General features: G+C 32.0%; 1 protein-coding gene and 1 long non-coding RNA gene across 2 annotated transcripts; both read left to right on the top strand.

The window, feature by feature from the left end:
* Positions 1-9945: 9945 nt before the first annotated feature.
* On the top strand, positions 9946-11428 carry LOC123669024. Its single transcript, XR_006745670.1, has 3 exons — positions 9946-10100; positions 10784-10924; positions 11396-11428. It is a non-coding gene; the product is annotated as an uncharacterized LOC123669024 (long non-coding RNA).
* An 8180-nt stretch (positions 11429-19608) lies between these two features.
* Positions 19609-22310, top strand: LOC123668603. Its single transcript, XM_045602327.1, has 7 exons — positions 19609-19769; positions 20445-20603; positions 20817-20868; positions 20948-21019; positions 21093-21196; positions 21260-21343; positions 21417-22310. Exons 2-7 carry the CDS (start codon positions 20478-20480, stop codon positions 21483-21485), a joined length of 507 nt encoding a protein of 168 aa, XP_045458283.1. The 5' UTR covers positions 19609-19769; positions 20445-20477; the 3' UTR covers positions 21486-22310.
* The last annotated feature ends 1171 nt before the right edge of the window (positions 22311-23481 follow it).

The raw sequence follows: 23481 nt of genomic DNA, 5'->3' as shown, positions 1-23481 counted from the left end.
TTTTTTTGTTTTAAGCGAAAAAAAAATGCTTGCAAAATATTATAAATGTCAATTTTTTATAGTAGTGTTTATTGTAAAGGTTTTATTTTATATTATGAATATTTCTGAATATCAATTTCACCCTGAACATTTTTAACGCTATCCCATTTAATATAAAATAACTTTGCCTTTTATAAAGATGCTCGATTATTTATATTTTTTTTTTTTATAATTCTGTATCTCTGTTAATTATTAAAAAAAAATATTCAATACATTATAAGGTTTATGAAATAATTTTAACAATATTTGAATATAAAATGAATTTTACTCTCATCTATGGCGTATTAGTATTGTTCATTCATTTGCTCTTTGTGTCACTTCACTATTACACTATTACTCTAATTTTCTGTGGTTGGAAGTACGCCATATTTGCTTACCATTTAGGAGACTTCTAAAAAAATGGACTATACTAATAAACACTACACCCCAACGATAGCTATTTTAATTCTTTATTTTACCAAAAAACGCCAAACATTTATAGCTGTTAATGTTAAATGAGTTCGGTTTTACATACGTCATATTATACAGTCGTGTGACTGATATTACGACACTTCCGTTATATATTTTCTTACGGTTTTAGTCTCACATTTTTTTCAGTTCAGTCGCCCAGCCAAATGTCAAGCCTGCCGTAAGGAACTTCGTTCCAATACTATATTTTAATATTGTATTCCCGAATATATAAAAAAACTTCAATATTTAATCACAATTACAAAGCGAACTACCCGTTAACTTCAAGTCTTTAATATGTCAAACCCCCAAATCTTTACCGTTTAAATCCTGTAATACATACACTAAAGAAGACTTTTTACTAACAATTTTACACTTAATGAATTTAGATGCTAATTTCTTAGTAAAATACTTATCTTTGTCACTCAAAAATACGTTCTCTTATAAACAAAATCACTAATATTAAATTCCGTCGGCTTACGGCGTAAATTATATCTTGAAGTATTTAAATGAGCTGCATATAAACGATATTTCGTAAAAGTACTATTGTACTTTTTCAAAAATCACTGCCAACCGCTCTAAGTTCTCCGCGTAACGATTGCGAGGAGTAAAAATGATATTATCTACACTATCGGAGTCCAGATAATAGGAACCACATGACACTAACGCAGGGAGTTACGCGTAAACCAAAAAGGACGGGGTCAAACCCGTGGTTTCATTCACCGCACTGTTAATTGCTAATTGAATCTGTGATAAGTACAAATACCACGATCTATGATTCTCATCAACAAAGGATGCAACACATGTCAGAGTAGTACGATTATATCTCTCAATCGGATTAAACTGAGGAGTATAACGCGGAGTAAAATGAACATTAGGAATATTATAACTTTTGAAAAAAATTATACACTTGTTTGTAATGAATTGCGAACCATTGTCTTAAGTCTGTGGAATACCGTGAACCAAAAAAACATTATCCTCAATTAATTTAATTATCAATATGGAAACCGCGCGTTTCATAGGGAAAATTAAACAAAATTTTGAAAAACAACCTGTTATCACCAATATAAAATTATTTTGTTTTCTACTTGTAGGTAATAGACCCATAATATCAACTGAAATAACTTACTATGGCCGGGCACAGTTCTAGGTCGACCGATGTCACCTAATGTTATTTTGTGCCTTATATTTTAGGCACTTAGGACAATTATTGACATGATTTAAAACATCTCTATACATTTTCGGCCAAAATTATTTTAAATTTAATCTTTTAAAAGTTTCAAATACACCAAAATGACCGGCAGTAGGTATATCATGATTAATTGATATTATTTCCGAACGGTGTTCCTTAGGAACACTTCCTTCCAATCAAACTCTGATGTTAAATAATTTTTGCTTTTAGTCAACCTATATAATTTATCGTTTTTAATGAAATAATTTTGAAAAGATGCTGGCATATTAGCACAACCATTAAAAATATTAAGAAAGCATTTATCATTACCCATATAATTTGAAATTGAAAATATACTACTTACAGGAACCGAACGACTTAGTCAGCGCGTCAGGAATGACATTATCGCAACCCTTACGATGTTTAATCTCAAAGTTAAATTCTGATAACCCAGTACCTACTCCATCGAACTAAACGATCCGATGGGTTGGACAACGATAAGAACCACTTAAGAGCACTATGATCCGTGTAAACCGTAAACTTTTTACCATTGTCAAGATAACAACGCCAACGTTCGACCGTAACCAAAACCTAACGTTTCCCGTTCCGTAATACCGTAATTCCTGCTTGGTAAGTGACGTACTCATGTAAGCGACGGGGTGTTATTTACCATCAAAGTTTTGAGTAAGTATAGCGCCGATCCCGTAACTACTCGCATCGTTGTGAACTTCAAAAGGTTTATCATAATTAGGACACCTGAGTACAGGAGCCGAGACTAAACACTCCTTAAGTTTTCTAAAAGAACTATCGGCCTCCTCCGTCCACTTAAATGGAGGTGCTCCCTTACGAGAAGAAGTTAATTTATTTAATGGTACCGCCAAAGTATTAAGATTCTTAACAAAACGACGGTACCAAGACGCTGTCCCTAAAAAACGTTTTAGGCCTTTAACGTTGGTTGTAGTAGGAAAATTAACAATTGCAGAAGCCTTATCCGGGTCCATACGCAACCCATGTTTATCGATTGTGTAACTTAAATACTTCAACTGATCCCTAAAAAAACGACATTATTTATTTAGTAATATTACATTCTTTTAAAAAAATTTGAATAATATAGAAACATGTTCATTAAAATTAGCTGTTGCTATTATTAATTCGTCAACAAAACAATAAACCTTAACATTGAAACGATTACCAAATAACCTATCTACTAACCTCTGTTGTGTGGCAGGTGCTTTAGTTAGACTAAAAGACATACGTTTAAACCTGAACGTGCCGCGAGAAGGAATATAATAATTGTGATAATATAGCAAAAATTGTCAAGTAAAGACGCATTATCAAAGATTACTCTTAAAGTTGTAATCAGATCTTGATGAAATTTGAATGTGACCACATGATAAACACCAGCTTTCGATTAAATTAAAAAAAATCAAAATCGGTACACCCAGTAAAAAGTTATGCGAATTTTCGAGGGTTGCCCTCGATTTCTCTGGGATTCCATCATCAAATCCTGGTTTCCTTATCAGGGTAAGACACTTAAGATATCTCTTTTCCAACAAAAAAAGAATGATTAAAATCGGTTCATAAACGACGAAGTTATTTCCGAACATACATAAAAAAATAAATATATATACGTTCGAATTGAGTAACTTCCTCCTTTTTTGAAGTCGGTTAAAAACAGTTTTATATCTATCCGACTCCTGTATTTGAGTTTGGAAAAAAGCACTACAAAAATTGATAGTCAACAAATAATGAGCATAAACTATACGGTGCAGGTAAACTATACGCATTCTTTTTAGTTACCTCATTCAGTTTACGATTGTCTAAGCATAAACTTACTGGGAACTGCATCCCCGGTGTTAATTCTATGAGTAACCATGGAGTAACCACGGCAGTCAATCCTAAGCCCTTACTCTCGAATGAAACGGAACGAAACTGATTAATAATACTATCAACTACCGATCGCTGATGGCTATTTAAATGTTCATAACCCGTAATGACATTATTCGATTTATTACACAAAATAAGTTCCTGCTTAAAGCTTACAGAATTAATATATTTCGGACAAATTTTAAATAATAAAAAATATTTTCTAAAAGTCTGTACCTAATATAATATCTGAATTAATTTCCGGAAAGACAAAAGAATGTATAAAATGAAATTGATCTTCGAACGTAACAAGTAAACTTAAGTAACCTAAAGAAAATATCTTGTTTACCGTTAGTTTTGTTACCGTTACCGTTAATTTTACTTACATCCCCCAAGCTGTTATGATCACAATGCACCGTTGTATTCATGGGATTGGTAGTTGATAATGAAGAAAATGTATGGAATGTAGACTTGTTAGACAACTTTAATTTATTAACTACCCCACAATAATTATTAAATTGTTGCAAAAACGAATCATAAATGTCCCTATTCTCTTTAACCTCAATCTCACCCAATCTGCCTATCCTGTGATACAAATGAGCCAACAAATTCTCCGCTCTCATTAAATTATTAAAATTCAGATTAGAATTTATAACTAATTTATTTTTTATTAAGGTGTCACTAATACCACCTAAGTTATTATATCCAAAGGACTGACCAAAATCCTCTCTGACGGTAATAATTCCCATAATTGTACAATTGGCTTACGAAGAGCTAAAACCGTGGTAGCTGGTTCCTCATTTCTAACAATCACTTCATATTCTATTTCAGCCTTAGGCAAGGACAAAAATTTGATATTGTGAGTCATTGTAAAGAGGAAAAAAACAAGGCAAAAAAAATATATAATGAAAATTAATGTTAAAATATAACAAGGAAGTGCAAAAAATAATCCACAATAACCGTTACGAGGGTACACAAAAAAAATTAAGTTACTGCAAGATTATAGTATATGAAATATTTAACACTACAAGGGGGTAGATTGAAAAAATTAATACACAATTTAAAAACCGTGATTTCGCTCGCAACACTAGTAATTTTAGATTTAAACCAAAAAAAACTTTAAATAATAACTTAAAATTTTAAACACATAAATGTAACACACTACGTAACAAAACATCAATCAAATTTGATTAAAAAATAAAGCGCAAAATACAGAAAACACAACACACATAAAAACACGGGCAAGACCATTTCCACACCCAAAGACCACCAAATGCTAGGAATTAAAACGTTGGGCGCCACTCTCGCACATTAAAATAATAATTTTAGAGATCTTTTAAAGCGGTAAACTAAAAACACTATAAGTTTAAATTAAAGGATGTTTAAATTTAAGTTTAAAGCCCTACTCACGAGATCCCTACCTATGCAACCACATACGCAAGAGGTAAACCACGTCACGCGGACCGCGCTAATAAACGACAACCACCTAGCAGAAAAAAATCGACTTCAATTACATCAACAAGTAATACAACGCAGGTAGACAAAAAAATAGTCAAGTAAATACGTATTATCAAAGATTACTAAAAAAGTTGTAATCAGATCTAAATGAAATTTAAATCGGACTTTTTTCGATTAAATTAAAAATCATCAAAATCGGTACACCCAGTTAAAAGTGATGCGGATTTTAGAGGGTTTTCCTCGAAGTCTCTGGGATCCCATTATCAGATCCTGGTTTCCTTATCACGGTACCACACTTAGGATTCTACTTTCCAACAAAAAAAGAATTATCAAAATCGGTTCTTAAACGACGAATTTATCCTCGAACATATATTGAATTGAGTAACCTCTTCCTTTTTTGAAGTTGGTTAAAAAAGAGCAATACGAAACCATAACAAATTAGTAACATTATATATGTTACAAAACAGACACGCCAATTTTATTTATTTGTATAGATGCGGGGCAGAGGGGATGGACTTGCCGTAGGCATCTCAAGGAAAGAGCGCTGGCACACTTATATACTTAAACCTTCCTCGAGAGTCACTCTTTCTATTGTTCAAAACCGTAAAAAATACGTTTGGTAATTTTTGAGTTTATCGCGTTCAGATAGGCAGGAGGACAAAAAGACGCGGCTGACTTCTTTTTATAATATGTAAGGATATTTTTTTAATTTTTAAATGTTAAAATTTTAATTATTGTATTAGTGTAGATAAAGTTGTATGTTGAAATTGCTATGCATGCAGAGATAAACTATAAATGAAATTAAATTAAATGGCAATAAAAAATTTAATTAAATTAAATTTAATTTTTTGTTGCCATTTTTTTAGACAAAAGTGATTTCATTCTAAACATACGTTATTTGATATAGTAATTACGTAATGAATTTAGGATGGATATGAATGGATTAAATGGATAACTTCGTCGTTTATGAACCGGTTTTGATAATTCTTTTTTTATTGGAAAGGAGATATCCCTGGTGTGTTAGCATTATAAGGAAAGCAGGAAATGATGATGGAATCCCAGAGAAATCGAGGGAAACTCGCAAATCGGCATAAATTTTTACTGGGTGTACTGATTTTGATAATTTTTAATTTAATTCGAAAGCCGATGTTTATCATGTGGTCAAATTTATATTTCATCAAGATCTGATTACAACTTTTGGAGTAATCTTTGATAATGCATATTTACTTGATTAATTTTTCATCTACCTACGTTGTATTACTTATCGATATAATTGAAGTCAGGTTTTTTTCGTTTGCCTGCAAACACAATTATATCGTATTTTTTTTACTTGAGTTATGAATCTTCATTATTATTATGAATGGGAAGGGAACAGGATAAACAAATGAAATTTGAAATTGTAAAAGACAAAAGTAGAAGAGGAAAAAAAGAAAAAAGAGTTATATTTATGTATTGTGTTATTTTGAAGTGCCATGTGCCATACCCGGTCGTTTTTATTAAAAACTTTTTATAATGCATGTTTTGTTCGCAAAGTACGCACTTTCGGTCATTGCTGCCATCTACCCACCAATAAGATTATTTTTATGTAATGGCGCTTTGTGGATTGCGATTTCTTGATCGTTTTAAGTTTTAATTTATTGTGTGACAGTTTTTTTTTTAATTATTTAGTTCGTTTCTGTAAATTGTGAAACTTGAAGAGTTGTGTCTTGTTGTTGTGTTTTGCTATTCTTTTTTTACTGTATGAAACTGTAATATCGTAATAATGATATTATGGCGTGATTTGATGTAAGTGTGATACTTTATTTGATATAAATTGATTATTAGATACTTATTTATTGTATTATATAATGGAACCATAATTTGTGTAAGTATAAGCTTACACAAATTTGTTGAAGTTATTTAAATTATTTTGTGCTGGATGTAAAATATTTATATGCATTCTTTTATTTAATTTATATTATGTCCTTTTTTATAAAGTTTTAATTTAGGTACCTTATTGTTTTTACTAAGCGCAACTGTGATTTTTGCATGCGATATTAGCCTGCTGTGTGGCTAGGCCATTAAAGAATATAGCCACCCCTCTCTTCCCGTGGGTGCCGTAAGAGGCGACTAAGGGATAGCACAGTTCTACTATCACCTTGGAACTTATAAAGCCGACCAATGGCGGGATAACCATCCAACTGCTGGCTTTGAATTACACAGACCGAAGACGGGCAGCAGCGTTTTCGGTGCGACAAAGTCAGCCCTGCGGTCACCAACCCGCCTGCCCAGCGTGGTGACTATGGGCAACACACACGAGTTCACGTCATTTTTGACGCGAACTTGTGGAGGCCTATGTCCAGCAGTGGACTGCTATAGGCTGAAATGATGACGATGATGATGATGATGAGGGTGTTAGCCTGTTGGTTAACCTAATAAATAAATAAATGCCGGTGCTTAGATTAGTAGAAACATAACGATGATTTATTTATTAAAATCATCTATCTCTCACTTCAGATTATCGCAATCCACTGCTGGACATAGGCCTTCCCATGTTCGCGCCAAACATCCCATTTTTTCGTAATTCTCATCCAGCCTCCACCGTATATCTTAATTTTAATTATCTGTACGCCGCGTTAGCGCAACGGTCACAGCCATGGATTGTACCTGTTGCGCTGGCGGTTGCGGGTTCGATCCCCGCACATGACAAACATTTGTATTGACCATACAGGTGTTTGCCGTGGTCTGGGTGTTTGTGCAGTCCTTGTGGGTCTCCCCACCGTGCCTCGGAGAGCACGTTAAGCCGTCGGTCCCGGTTGTTATCATGTACACCTGATAGCAATTGTTACCCATAGTAGGGAATATATCCGCCAACCCACATTGGAGCAGCGTGGTGGACTAAGCTCTGATCCTTCTCCTACACGGGGAAAGAGGCCTATGCCCAGTAGTGGGATATTACAGGCTGAAGCGTAAATCAACTTTTTGTTTAAAAGTTACTTTCTAGAATGTATTGATTTTCAGGCACAGCTCTGCCCAGGTACAGATCAGTTTGCGCATGCTTTATCTGTAGTTAAAAATAGCAAATCAATTAATTGAAATCTGGGAGCACAAAGCACCCACTGCGCAGGTGCAGGAATCAAATGGAAACTTCTGGATATTTCGAACAATGATAACCATAACGATAGTAGATGTGTAGGTAATATACTAATAGCTAATACTTTATTCCTTTATTAGGCCAGCATTAATTCTACGTTATGTCAATAGTACATAATGCAAAATAAGGCAGAGTATACTAAAATTCAATATACTCTGTAAAATATAACAGTAAATATTAAATTTATACGAAATTATTCAATTTGATAAAATTAAACGTTTAATAATTTGGACAAAATTCACTTCAGCCCAATAGAGTCCACTACTGGACGGCTAGGCCTCGACAAGTTCGCGCCAAAAATGGCGTGAACTCACGTGTTTTGCCCATAGTCACCACGCTGCACAGGTGGGTTGGTGACCGCAGAGCTGGCTTTATCGCACAGAAGACACTGCTGCCCGTCTTCGGCCTGTGTATTTCAAAGCCAGCAGTTGGATGGTTATCCCACAATCGGTCGGCTTTTTAAGTTCCAAGCTGGTAGTGGAACTGTGCTATCCCTTACTCGCCTCTTACGGCGCCCACGGGAAGAGAGGGGGTAGCTATATTCTTATTGCCGTAACCAGACAGTATTGGACAGTATTACTATATTTTATTTTGAAATTTCGAAAAGTTACTGTTACTTTATAAACACGTAAACGTAGTTCAGTTATTACCAGCTATTTAATTAAACTGTATATTAATTGAAGGGTTATCGAAAGATTATTTTATTACCAACTAGCTGTGCCCGCGACTTCGTCCGCGTGGAATTGACATGACTGAACATTAACAAAAAGTTATTGTTCAGTTTGCAGAGTTATAAACTAAATAAATTTCTAAAATAAATGTATCCTAAGTTACTCCTTACTACATCAGCTATCTGCCAGTGAAAGTCCCGTCAAAATCGGTCCAGCCATTTCAGAGACTAGCTTGAACAAACAGACAGACAGACAGACAAACAGACAAAAATTTAAAAAATAATATTATTTTGGTATATGTACTGTGTATATTTCATATTTTTTTTACTTCAGCCTATCTTAGTCAACCGCTGGACATAGGTCTTCTCAAGTTCGCGCCAGACATTATTCTTTACGGCCGTAACCACACAGCACGTTCATGGCCTTACTGTTGAATTTTTATCTTGTATATGACTTTAAATTTTTAAGAGAGTACCGAGAGTTTTTTCGACATTACTTTATATTATTTAATAAAGCCGAGGATAAAATATGAAGGTAATGTGTAGACATTCTAGGTAGCGAGACATTAGAAATTTTGATTAAATTAATATTTTGATTAAGTTAAGGCTGCTTATAAAACTAGGCACATTACCTAACTTTCTTTTATTATTGTATAGTTTTTTTTTTTTTTTGTAAATGATATTATTTTGACTTTCGTTAAGTGTGTGTATCACCTTAGAAATAAATGTTTTCATTTTATGTTATTATTGTTATATGTCAGCGTTAAATTAAATTTGCTTAAACCTTATGCCCCGATTTTACAAAAATCTTTAAAAAAGCCAACTACATTTGTGTCAAATTAAATACGTTAAAAGTCTATAAGTGTCTTCCGGGTGAAATTCCATTCAAGATTTCCATGTCAATGAGAGAAATTCGAGCGTTTAGATTGAGTAAACATTAACTTACTTCAATGTATCTATAATAAATTTATTTTAATATATTTTCATACTTTTTCATATTTTTAAAATGTATATTTCTGAAATATTTCTCGTGTGCCCTACATATTACCTTAACTTTTAGGTGGAGACGATTCTTGATTTCAGTATTGATCGATTGCTTGTTTGGGGCTCAGGTCAGACATGCGCACCTAGATGTACCAACGCCCGGAAAATCTAGGCATTCTACCTTCCCCATTAACACTATGATGACGTATATTCCGATCTAAATTTTTTGTAAAGTGCATAAAATTCGTATTTATATTTTTAATATTTCTGTGTACTCAGCAGAAGTTTTAAGAGTGATATAAAATTTAAATGTGTTGTGAGCAATAAAAATTGTAAGTATTTCACTTTGTCACACACTTGAATAGCCCGTTGGCGCAGTTTGTAGTGACCCTCCGGGGCTTGTGGGTTCGATTCCTACCCTGAGTCTGGGTGTAATATATATATATATTATTCATAAGTTTATTTATCGAAAAAAAATGTAGCTATACCAGTCGGCTGTTATCTATAACACAAGCATTAAGTTGCTTACTTTAGGAACATACGACCGTGTCTGTATTGTGTAGATATTTATATTTATATTATATTTATATACTTTGTTATCAATGCCAAAATAATTGTAAGGTTAGTTAGTAGTGAGGGTTGAAATTTTTGTACTGTTTATTTAATGTAAAGTGCGAATTATAAATTTTTTTTCTTAGTATTGATAATAGTTGCGCTTTTGGCGAATTCAATATTTTCGTGGATTTGTATTTCATATTTTCAATGTATTTAACAACAGTTATAAACATGTGTTTTATGCGTTACTTTCATAATAAAAGCGTTTTGTTTGTTGTTATGATTATTGATTTATCCAGTACGCTCCCGTCTCAGGGGTGACTGCGCAGTTAAAATGTCACATTGTACTCGTATAACGCTTGTTGCTTAGGTTGCTACGCGTCTATTGATAGCTATGCGCTTAGACATTTAAAATTAAGTGTTCTTGATATTAAAATTTATGAGTTACATAATATTTCAGTGGCAAGGATAACACAAAAAAATGCAATTGATAAATCATCAAAACAATTCGATGGCTGGTATTGAGGAGCTTAAACCAGACTGCGCAAGGCGGGTTACGAATCAGAGTCCCATGACTGAACACAACGCGAGTGGTGAAATGGTATATATAAAGTTAATAATTAATAGGTTTAAGGGCTACTAGGGCACTAGGCATAGTAGTAGATATATACAAATGAGAAATGTAGATCTAAATTGTAAGTTTGGGAGTACGAAAGAAGAGTTTACACTACAGTTTAGTTACGTAGACATACCACTATTGACTAGAACTGAGATTCCATTTTTAGAGAGATATTGTATAAAAGAGAAGTTGTATACGCATGCGTGTGTGTCGGTCTGTGTATGTGCGTGCGTGTGTGTGTTTGTGTGTGTGCGTGTTTGTGTGTTTATGTGTGTGCGTGTGTGTGTGTTTGAGTGTGTGCGTGTTTGTGTGTGTGTGTGTGTGTGATTATGCGTGTGTATGTGTGTATATATATATAGGTATATATAATTATTGTTGATTATAAGTGCACATATGCGCATGCGCATCTTATTAAATATGCTTGTCTTATATATCATGTAAAAATATTTTTAGGACTCGACACAAAATAATACGAATGATAGAAGACCTGACACTGAAGAGGAAACTTTCAGTTCTTTAAAGTCCTACCACGGTGAGCACTATTTATATTCTTTTTTTAAAGCATTATCATCTCTGATTACCAAAGTGACATTTAAAATTGGTTGTGCAGGCAGGGAGTGGTCGGAAGTAGAGCATTTGCTTCAAGTACCAGCTGAGTCAGATAAAGAAGATGACGACGATGAAGACGCGTGTATGTGTTTAATACTTGAATTTTAAATAACGTAAATTACCATAACTTCATGAAATATTTATAATTTACAGGGTCTCCGGCACCATCACAAATAAGTACAGATTCCCAAGACGATCCCTTCGCAGAGGACATTCATGATCTGGTCAATGTTTTAGATAATATGGTATGTAAAAATATTATTTAAATAAGTATATTTATTTAGTTGTTATATAATATTCTTAGTTTGTTGTTTATTTCTGATGTTTTTTACAGATACGATCACAATCCAACTTAAGCTGTGATGCAACTCGCGTTGTCGATTTTTTGGATCTTGATCTGTTTAAGTATGAAACAGTATTGGCCGAGGTAAGCAACGTTTGTCTTAGTAGAAAATAAAATATTCAATCTTTTAATATTAATTCAGTAAACACATTGATTGATGTTTGTTTATTTTTACAGGTACAAGATTGGTCATGGGAAACCGATGATTTTCTAAGTGAGGAATCTTTCGGGTCGGGAGAAATAGACTCGGCTCCCACACCTTAAGCATTCAAAATCAAAGATTCTAACACATTTTGTTTTTATATACATATTTGAATACATATATTTTGTAACTTTTAAATTATTTTCTATATACATGTAAGTTATTAAATTAGAAAGTACTTTTAGACGTCAGGGCGCTAATGTGAAGGCATTTTTTTAGTAAATTTTCAAAACTATTTTTACAAGTTAGGACTAATAAAACGAAAATTTTAATAAATGTATAATTTAAGTAACTCGCACTTGCGAGAGTGTTAATTTTTGTATAGTTTTTTTCTAAAAAAAAATATATTACGATCTGTTTTGTTTTATACTATTTTCGCAATAAAAAACGCGTCAATATAATTTATATAAAAAAAATCAGTTAAAGATATTTCTTTAAATATAAATAAGAACAACCATGACTTATCAGATTTTTACCATGATTTTTTTACATCGTTAAAAAGTTAGAAATTTTATGCTTCATTTATTAAATATCATAATTTAATCTTTCAAAGTTTCTCGACACTTATTTTTAAATTTATTTGTATTGTTATACAAATTTTGCAAGGTGAGGCAAACGTACGAACAGACTGACAATAACTTAAAAAATGGGTATTTAATGCTTAACATTAAAATATTTTTTTAAGGGACCATGTGAAATCAAAACTTAATTACAATATAATATTTCCACTATTGTAATAAAGTATTGATAACATTGAGAGTACACAGGTCGCTTCGAGAGATATTTTAGACTTCCTAATTAATTTGCTTTTTTAAGCATAGGTACCTAGTAGCTTGGTATTATAAAAGAAGAAAGGGATCTAGTATATATGCCATTACACGAATATAAATAGCAGTCGCGTAAAGTTAATTTGGCATTACATCGCAAAATTTGGCATTTTTTATATACTTATTTAAACGGGTATAAAAAATCTTGATTTAAAAGCTAAAAAAACTACAATAGGTTTTCTGAACTGAACTCTAACAACTGAAGTTCGGATGAGAATGCAAATAGTATGCAAATAGTAAGTTAAATTTTGCATTAGATGGAGTAAGTAGTAAAGATCATTCTAGACTCTTTCAGATGACCTATTCAAGCAAAATTATTTTGATTTAGTATTATTTTTATTCACTGTTTTTTCTACCTGATCTTTAAACATACCTACATCGTATGATGTAGGTATGTTTAAAGTAAAAAGCTTTAAAAGTAAGTGATAAGAAAGGAGATTTTTTTTGTCCTTAATTCAAGTCCGTTTATAGACACTTGGTTTCGAGTTCATTATAAGTAAAAAGCTTTAAAAGTAAGTGATAAGAAAGGAGATTTTTTTTGTCCTTAATTCAAGTCCGTTTATAGACACTTGGTTTCGAGTTCATTATTCGAGTTATTTCGATTTCAAGTTTTAAATTAATTTAATTTCTTTTAAAGCTTATTTTTATAAATATTCGAATTCAGTTGGCATTAATTAAAATATTGTGTAAAAAAATCAGTTTAATTTAAATATTGCTTCAGTATTGTAAAGTGATACAAGCCAAATACATCTACAGTATGAATAGTGTTCTTGTTGTAATTTTAAATAATCTTTTTTCTTTTAAATCAAGTTCTAATGACAAATAGACGTGGAATATGATTTGGCTGATAATTATTTTTATTCACTAACAAAATTTGATTTCATATTCATAATTTTAGTTACTCTAATATATTATATTTCTAATATAATACATTTCAAATTTAAATTATCCCCTTGGTTTGAAGGAATTATTGTAATTTGTAGGAATATAATATTTTTGCCTTTATTTCAAACATTGTCACATATTTTGTATATTTACATCAAGTTCTCTTCATGATTATAATATTAAAAAATGTGCTAAATTAGTAATCTAACTGATGTAGATTTTTTTTGTCATTTTGTTCATAAGATTATTTATCGTTATTTATTGAGGGGATAAATGTTTATTTTTTTAGATAAAATATAAATACAAATATTATATCTTTGATGGTCATACTGTAGTTGTAATTATTGTTTTATAAGAGAATGGTTATTAACGTGATCTTTCTCTACATTTAAAACTATCGTAGTTACAATACATGGACGCACAAGCTATATATGCTAAACTAAGCGCACATTCGCACGACAAAAACCAAAATTTCTTTTACATTCTAAAATTACAGCATCAATATAAGCGTTTAAGCATTCTCGCTCTTGAATATAAAATAAAGCAAGAGTAGAAGATAGCTATCTTCCATATATTTCAAACTGAAGGTTTTTGGGTAAACAGACGCATTAGGAGGTTTCTGTCGCATTAGAATGTAATAAATTGTTACGCAGGGCAAAATATTTTAAGTAGTTTTAGTCATATATAATGATTTTCGAAAATAAATTGCACTTAATATACGAATATTATAGTGTTAACCAGGCATAGATATTAATTTTTCTTGTTAATATAAAACGACACCCGTGCATATGTAAAATTTTAATTTTTACGTTACTTATATATATATAAGTAATATATGTATATATATATATATACATGTGTGTAACAAAAAGCTTGAGCTGAGTTTTGTTTGTTTTAGTGTTTATTATTTTGTATTTAAAGGAGATATTAAACCTGATTAAAATTTATATGTAACTATAAAAATGCGCAAACATAATTTTTAATATCATCATAATTTATAGTTTTTTCTAGTTTTCCTAGTTTATATTTTATAGTATACATTTAAGTATAATTTTTGGGATTATGGTTAATAATGGGATAGTAAACAGAGAGTCTTTTTGGTTGGTGCGGCGTAGATTATATGAAAATGTGTTTTAGGTGGAAGGGTCCGTTCGGACCCGCCTGGCTTAGTACCACCCTCCTGGTTAGACCTGTTCCTTAAAAGATGAATTTAACACCTTGTAACAGAGTAAAGGGAGAGCCAGTTTTCCTACTCGCTTTTCAATTGTTTTTCTGTACATCTAGGTTTAAAGTAGAATTAGTTTTGGGAATTCAACTTATTAACATTTTAGCGTTAAGTTCTTGTTGGGATACTAAGACAGAATAATTAGTTCTCTTAATGTAAGCAGCAGTAGTGTAACAAGTAAACGATCAGTAATAAAACTAAAAATCGGAATAACAAAAGCATGGGTGGGCACTTTAAGCCTGTGGACATAACTTAAAAAAAAAAAAACAAGTTCTTGTTTTTCAAGCGGCATAGGTAGATGAAGAACAAACTTGTTTGAGTTATGTTCATGCGCCCGATTTGGTTTAATAGAGATGTTGGGATAAGATGCTGGAATCATCTTGTCGATTTAAGAGATCTAGTCTTCTAATCAATTTACGCCTGATTCTCATTTGATTTCCGAGTTTATCGCATTGTCTTTTTCCTTAATATTATAGATAATAATAATTTCCTTCCCTTAATATTATAGATAGTTTGGATTTTTATTAATTCGCGAATCTATTTTCTATATCTAGTTATTCTTCTTTGAATATCTTGATGTTTTAATGGTACATGTATTTTTAACGTCGGCTTATAGTACAATTTCAGTAGGCAGTTCCAGCTTTATGCGCTCAGCTTGTTGTCCACGCTTTGCACGCATTGAACTTCAAATATGATTATGATATGACTAAAGAAATTAAGACACCCCCTACGATTAACGTCAATAATATTTGTCAAATACTTCTTTATGACAATCGTCGTCATGTTGTAATCATCTGTGAAGATATACTTTTAAATGATTATTATTATGTCTCATCTTGATGTTAGATTGTAGGTGTAGTTGTTTGGGTAGGAAGTCGAAGTTTCACTTCATTAGACAAAAGGTTAAAGTTAATGTTTAGGATGTTAGTTAGTTCTTGTTTAATGTTAGTTAATTGCTTCTGATAAATAACTTTATTTACAGTTGATACTGCTACTTTGTTATAGTTTAAGATATTTACTACTTAGTTTTTTTAAATTAGATTTAAGATTCAACTTATGTTGTATTTTTTTAAATAATCCATTGTCAAAATTGAGTTGAATCTACATTTAATTTTGTACCTTAATAAATAGAATCGATGTCGTGTTAAAATTGTTTTATTTCAACCCCACGAGTATAGTAATATAAATATCGTACGATTGAACTTGACACTTTTTTCATTTGAATTGATTATCCAATAAGTCTCTTGATTTGCTAATAAAAGTGCTAATTGGCAGAAACTCTTGAGAATTTTAAGTATAAAGTTCCATGACCTCAAAAAGCGAGACTGAAAATTATCATGAGCAAGAAAAATACACCTATATTCATGTTTGTTGTTACATGTGATGTATTATTGTATTGTGGTAAGGCAATTTCAACAAAAGTCACCCCCGAAAATTGTTTCGACGCAAAAATCGTAAGTATTAGGAAAAGACCAAAGGTTTTTTATAAAAAAAATTGCCGGGTGCAAATGATCGCAGTTTCGATACGCAGCTGTTACCTATGAAACCTTAAGAAATTTTAGGAGTAAGTAAATCGGACCATAGCAACACCGATTGCAAGGATACGTGCAATCAAATTAAAAATCTATATAACTTAATTCGACCAAGAAATAAGGAATATATAAAACTATGTGTCATGACGTTGTTAAACTGCACACTGGTAGAGCATATACTTTAGGAGCCTACGGTCCATAGCAACATATTTTTAACCAACATGCAACGTTATGGTAATACTGATTTGTTGAACATTATTTTAATAATGCACCTAGTCCAGCCAATAAGTTCTGTTATAAATGAAAATGCATTTTTTTAAATGAAGTAATGTAATATTATTAAAATTTATAGCTACATATTTATTAATGTCTCAGCAAAATATAAAAAATATTCTATTCGAAATGGCTACCTTTAGCTTTTATACAGACCTTTAATCTGTTTGGCAATCTATGGATTTACGCACTGTTTCCAAGGGAAATTTCGCCACTGCTTGCTCCAAAGATTTTTTAAGAAACTCAATGTCGTCGTGTCGTTTAGAGCCGGCCACGTCCTCTAAAACTGACCGTAATTTGAAGTCTAAAGGGTTGAGGTCTGGGCTAGATGAGAGCCATTCTTCAACTCTTATAAAGTCCGGAACGTTGGTTTCAAGCCAGGCTTGGATAGTTCGTGCCTTGTGACCAGGTGCAGAGTCCTGCTGGAAAGTCCACGGTATATTTTTAAAGAGTGTATTGCTGAGAGGTTTCACAACATGATCTAAGACTGTATCTTGATACACTTTGGCTGAAATTTTCACTCCTTTTTCACAAAAATGTAGTTTTGTGACTCCTTGATAAGACACGCCCCACCACCATCACTTACGCAGGATGATGACCACGTTGTACCTTTCCGACAACTTGAGTAGCTTCTTTAGAACTGTGAGCGTACACTTTATAATTTTGCTTATTGTACTGTTGTTCAATCGTGAACATTTTTTCATCGGTAAAGAGGATATTTCTGTGCCTTTCACCTGCGTATCGCGACAGAAGGCGTTTTGATCGTGCCACTCTCTTTAATTGTAAAGATTGATTTAGGGCATGTCCTGTATATCGGCGATAAGCACTGAGCTATGGGGTTTCGACGAATTCTGGCTTTAACAACATTAACAGCCTTTGTAGTTCTAACGACACGCGGCCGCCCCGATCTTTTCTGGTCTTCGACAGACGAAGTGTTGCTGTATCTGTGGATAGTACGATATCCGAACGTACGGCTGATACCAAGCTTTTGAAGTGTCTGGAATATGATCGACGGCTCCATACCCACTGTGTGTAAGGCGATCACTGCAATCCTATTTTCTTTAACACCCCATTCCATATTGTAATTTGATAATGAACACGAAAAAATATGTGAAATGGCGCAAAATCGAAATAAGATTTTAAAATAATATACGTGTTCCAATTTCAAAATAATTAAAATTTGAAAAAAAAAAAGAAAAGTTTTTATGCAACAGTATTTATGGCCAGACTACTTATATCTATTATTACCTTCATATATACCTATTTTGCTGCACACCTCTAGCTTACCAGGAAAACTCATTCACATCAAGTCTTGTACATTTTTCATTTGAAAATATTGTTGTGTTTTCGTGTACATTTATTTTAAAATGTCTGAGGGTTACGATAGTAAATATAGTTTAATTGTTAGCCCTTATTCACTTTACTTTACCCACATAATTCCTTGAATTAACTTTCAAAATATTGCCTGTAAGGAAAAATATTCAAATCATATTCTCACATAAACACACTATAATTAAGATTTGGTGAAGTAGGAGTGTCAGAGACACTCTGGATCACTACTATAAAAACATAACATTAATTTTTAATCAATAAGTTACTTGATTGCATTCCGTAAAAATATATGTTATAAAATTGTTACAATCAACTCATTAAATCCACATTATTGGTCAATAAGGGAAATTAATTATGTTATACATCATGAGAAAAAAAAGATTCTTGGGGTTGTTATAAATTGTAGAACATTATTTCACTACACGAATAAGCGGACCATTTAATGTGTATGAATAAAAAGTCAGGATGAAAAAAATTCTTATTTGATCATAAGTTACTTAATAATGCAAAATAACAACAAAATAAAGTAGGCGAAATCCACTCTTTCAGGTCTATTAAAGAAAATGTTCCATTATATTTTACATATATCGATATCATTGTATGAATTGGCTGTTATTTTATAAAAAATGCGCAAACTTATAAGATTTTTTTAAAGTTATAACGCATAAGACACTCTTTTTAAGGGTTTTTAGCCTTGACAAGTATTACTCCTGCAAAATTTTTCGGAATTAGAAGCTACGAGTATTATAATTATGCCTAAGAAAATATAAATATTTTAATGTAAATATTTATATACACATCTATGTGATAAATCAACAAATAAAAATAAAGTAAAGGTAAGGAATACTAATAAAAGCATAGTAACAAAAAGGAAGTCATATTTTAATACTACCCGCCAACCCGAGTGGAGCTGCGTGGTGGATTAAGCCACACCTTCTCCAGTACGGAGAAGGAGGCATATGTCCAACAATGGGGCGATACAGGCTGAATCGTATATAATTTTAATTTCCAAAATTGTATTGAAATCGTCTTAGTTTTGTACATAATACAAATAAATTAAATAATTTTTACCATACGCCAATATGTATCTTTGAGAAATTTACAATAGTGATAGATAATATTTGAGATATTTTAGTGAAACGAGGGAATTTTATGGGTTTTTACTGTGTGGGTGTTTTATCTTTATAATTTTATGAAATACGTTTTTTAGTACCAAACGTACCTCCAAATGACCCATTTAAATGATTGATCTCATACTGCTTGATCCCAGGATTTCCAAGTAGACGCAACTTCATCAGGTCATGTTTATTTTTAAATCATCTCCCTTACCTGTTTTCGCAAATAAATCAATTTCATCTCCCACTCATTCCAGTTTCAAGCCGGGCTAGACATGCGCATCTGTCTGAATCTAGCTACGCCCGGAGAAAATCTAGGCAATTGACTTTCTGCATCGACATTAACATAACGTGTATTTTATAATCTTTGAAAATATTTATTATTTTACTATCAAGTGACTATAGAATAATTCTGAATTTAAATATCTGCAATTGAAATTTTACGTTTAGTAACGTGAGCGTCTAGCAACCGCTGTTTTTAACAGTAAGTAATGTTTTTGTTATATTAATTTGAATAAAGATGTTCGTTTCAAAAATACTAAGCGTGGGCATACTTTATATGACACAATATCAACTTAAAATATGCTATCGATAGAAGCAAAATATAAATATATAAAATATAATATTTATCCTAGCTACCATATGTTTTGCCACCCACATGTATATAATGGAGTTGTGTCCAGGCCTTTTTAATAACCCTCTTTATTTATTTCAATTAAGCCTGTAACGTCTTAATTTCGGGCATAGGCTTCTTTCTTTGTGTAGGAGAACGATTAGAGCTTAACTCACCACACTGCTTTACTGCAGCTTGGAGGATACACTCCCTACTATGAGTACCGACTGCTATCAGGTGTATACAATAACAACTAGGATCGACAGCTTAACGTGCTCTCCGAGGCACAGTGGGGAGGGATACAAGCATAGAAATCCAAATTTCCGAAGACCACCGATGCTTAGGCGGCACACGCAACTACTACACCTGAGCGGTTGTTAAGGATTGATAGGTAAATAAAGAGGTTATTATTGATTAACGGGTTATTAACGGGATTTTATTTATTGATTATGTATATTTATAATCACCGGCGATAGTTTGCGTAGCACAATTATTTTAGAAAAACTAATTTGCAAATGAATATTGCTATACCTTAAATATTTTTAGGTAAAATACACGAGGCCAACTAAACCAGCAATTATGCAACTCATAAACCAGCAAAGTTATAAAATTATTATAGCAGATGAACCGGGAAGTCTATCACGGGAATTAGCAGGACTATACATTCCTGTAATACAGAATATCGAGGGCGACGATGGCGATGAGGTTATTTTTAAAAATATTTGACAACCAATATATATGTCAATCCTTTTTCGTTTTCTCTTATTTTATATTTTTGTTAAATTTCCTATGTTTTCCTGTCCCGAACTAGCACTAGGGAAACACAAAAAAAATCAAATATAATAAGATGTCCTTTTTGTCTTGAGTTATGTTTGTCTTGAATATGTTGATAAATATATTTAAAAATACATTTTGCAGATAACAGCCAAGGAACTAGAGGATGCGACAAACTATGTCAAATACTTTTTAGGTAAGCTAATACAAAAACATCTATTGCTTTATATTCTTTTGTACTATTAATAACATTAATTTTTTTTACATGGACACAGAGAGGGATTTTTCAGACGATTCACAAAACTCGGACACAGAATCGGAAGATGATTCGGATGAGGAATATGATTGTACGTATATCATTAAAAGTAATAATATAATAAATTAACTTACAATACTTTTAATTAATAATAACTTGTACAGGGACCCCACCTTCGTCTCCGATACCAGTGACAATTGGTGATTTTGACGAGAATCCGATTGATGACGAGGAGTTACAGGAGTTGATTGCGGTTTTGGATAAAATTGTACGTATTCATGTCTTAATGTAATAATTTGACATTTTTGCAATAATTTTGATTTTTTTTTAGGTCCAGAATAACCCTAATTTACTCGATGACCCGAGGCCAGTCATTGACTTAGAACTATATAAGTATGGATCGTACTTGACAGGAGTATGGGCTTTTTTGACTACTTATTTTCTGTTCGCACTATTACCAAGATATTAATTAAATAATATGCTTTCAGTCTGACGAGTTCGTATGGGAGTTTGAGTATTATATTCATGAAAATCCAACAGTACGTGCAACGGATTAAGAGATTTGCTGCAAAAAACGAAAAAAAAAAAAAATGTGTCTGCCAAATATTTATGCGTCTACTTTTGAATGTAACTAAATGTTAAATATAGGTGTTTGCTTAAGCGTTCTGTAAACGATCCACGTATTTGATATATATAAAAAAATGGAGTTTCGACTATCATTGAAGATTTGAATTGTGATAATATTATAGAATGGTTAAAAAAGGAGTTAAATAACAAATAACTATTACTCAGACTTATGATTTGATAATTTTGATGAAAAGTTCTATCTGGACAACAGTTTGTAACTTATCGAGAAGGTTGGTCGTTTACAGGGCTCTTACGATATTTGAATTACATGCTACTCAACAGTATATAGTATCAATGTTGATAGAGAGGAAAATCAATGTTTAAGGTTAGAAGCTCTTCGTACTTTTGAAGACGAAATCAAGTTTCCAAGCTCATTAAATCATTAACATTGTGGAGCTATCTTTATATCTTCTATAATCCTGGCTTTTAAAATTGTATAAGATAATAATGTGTCTTGCAACGTGTCCCTCCCCAACAGTTTTAATCTTATACACTATTAGTACATAAGTAACTAATTAAACTAACTCCTAATCAAAAAACTTAAGCGAATTTATTTACAATATCATTTGTAAGAAATGTATGTAATCGTTATTATACTTTTATGTCCTTAAATATTATGTACTCCTTATTGTACCGAACGAAAATAAATAATTAAATAAGAATACCTAGATGTATTAAAATATTAATGAAAAAAAAAGAGAAAAAAAAAAACCTGTCTGTATATGTATCAAAAATAAACGTATTCAAATCATCAAGATACATTTATTTACCTTGTTTCATTGAAAGAGAATCTTTTAAGAACTAACTATATCACTAGAACTACGCGTTCTTGGGTCATTTAGTCCATAGTAACTTACTATTTTTTTATACAACTAAGACGGCAAACAAACTTACGGCACTCATGATGGTAAGCGATTACCGTAGCTCATAGACGCTTGCAATACCAGAAAAATTGGAAGCGCGTTGCCAACTCTAACCTCAGTTCACGACCCCAGGAGCTCTGGTCACCTTACTTACCACAGGAATACAGCACTGCTTGAAAATGTTACTATTTAGATGTGACCTTCTGTAAGGTCGAGGTACTTCCCCTAACTCAGTAATACGTAAAGGTACGTTACTACTGCTAATTAACGCTCTAAATAAAATTAAAGTTTTAGAAATCAAAAACTAATCCATTATGAAACGATAAAATGCAAAATTTTCCTTCATAAACTTTATGTATTTTGTGCGAGTGAAATCATGACATCATACTGGCAACACAGCAGGAATAACAAAGAGTTATTATGGGAAACATTTTAATCTGTACTAATACTAGCCTAGCAAACGTTGTTTTGCGATATATATTATTAACCCCCTTAATACCCCCCCCCCCCCCATGTAACTTAGGAGTTTGAAAAATATATGTTGGCCAATTCTCAGAACTACCCGATATGCAAACAAAATAAATAGTGAACAACTAAACACACATGGCACATGTTTTCCATTTAAGTGTTAATTATAGTTTAAAGTTATTAATGTTAATGTTAGCTAGTTTTGATTTTTTTTGTACCATTGAATTGATAATTAAAAAAAAAAAAAAAAAAAAAAATCAAGAAGTAGAAAATATATTATATAAAATTTAACGTTTTTTTTTTTTTCAAATTCTGTTGCTTCTACACTATCCGAAGGAATTTCGTTCCTATCTGGTGTCCCATGACACCACATAACTTTTTGTTTTATTTTGTATAGTACATTCACCGAAGGAGGCTTTAGATTATATGGTACATTTTATATATTATTATCGTTTATTTTATCTTAATATTTTAATAAGTTTTTTCTTCAAATTAACGCAGGTAAAAACACGGGGCATAGCTAGTAATAAGTTTTTCTTATCATATTCAAGAACTAGTATAAAAAAGTATAAGAAAAGAGAGAAAGTGGAAAGGG

This window comes from Melitaea cinxia, chromosome Z, assembly GCF_905220565.1.
Source record: "Melitaea cinxia chromosome Z, ilMelCinx1.1, whole genome shotgun sequence".
Lineage (NCBI taxonomy): Eukaryota > Metazoa > Arthropoda > Insecta > Lepidoptera > Nymphalidae > Melitaea > Melitaea cinxia.
Note: the sequence above shows the minus strand (reverse complement) of the source record. Positions and strands in the feature narration are given on the sequence as shown.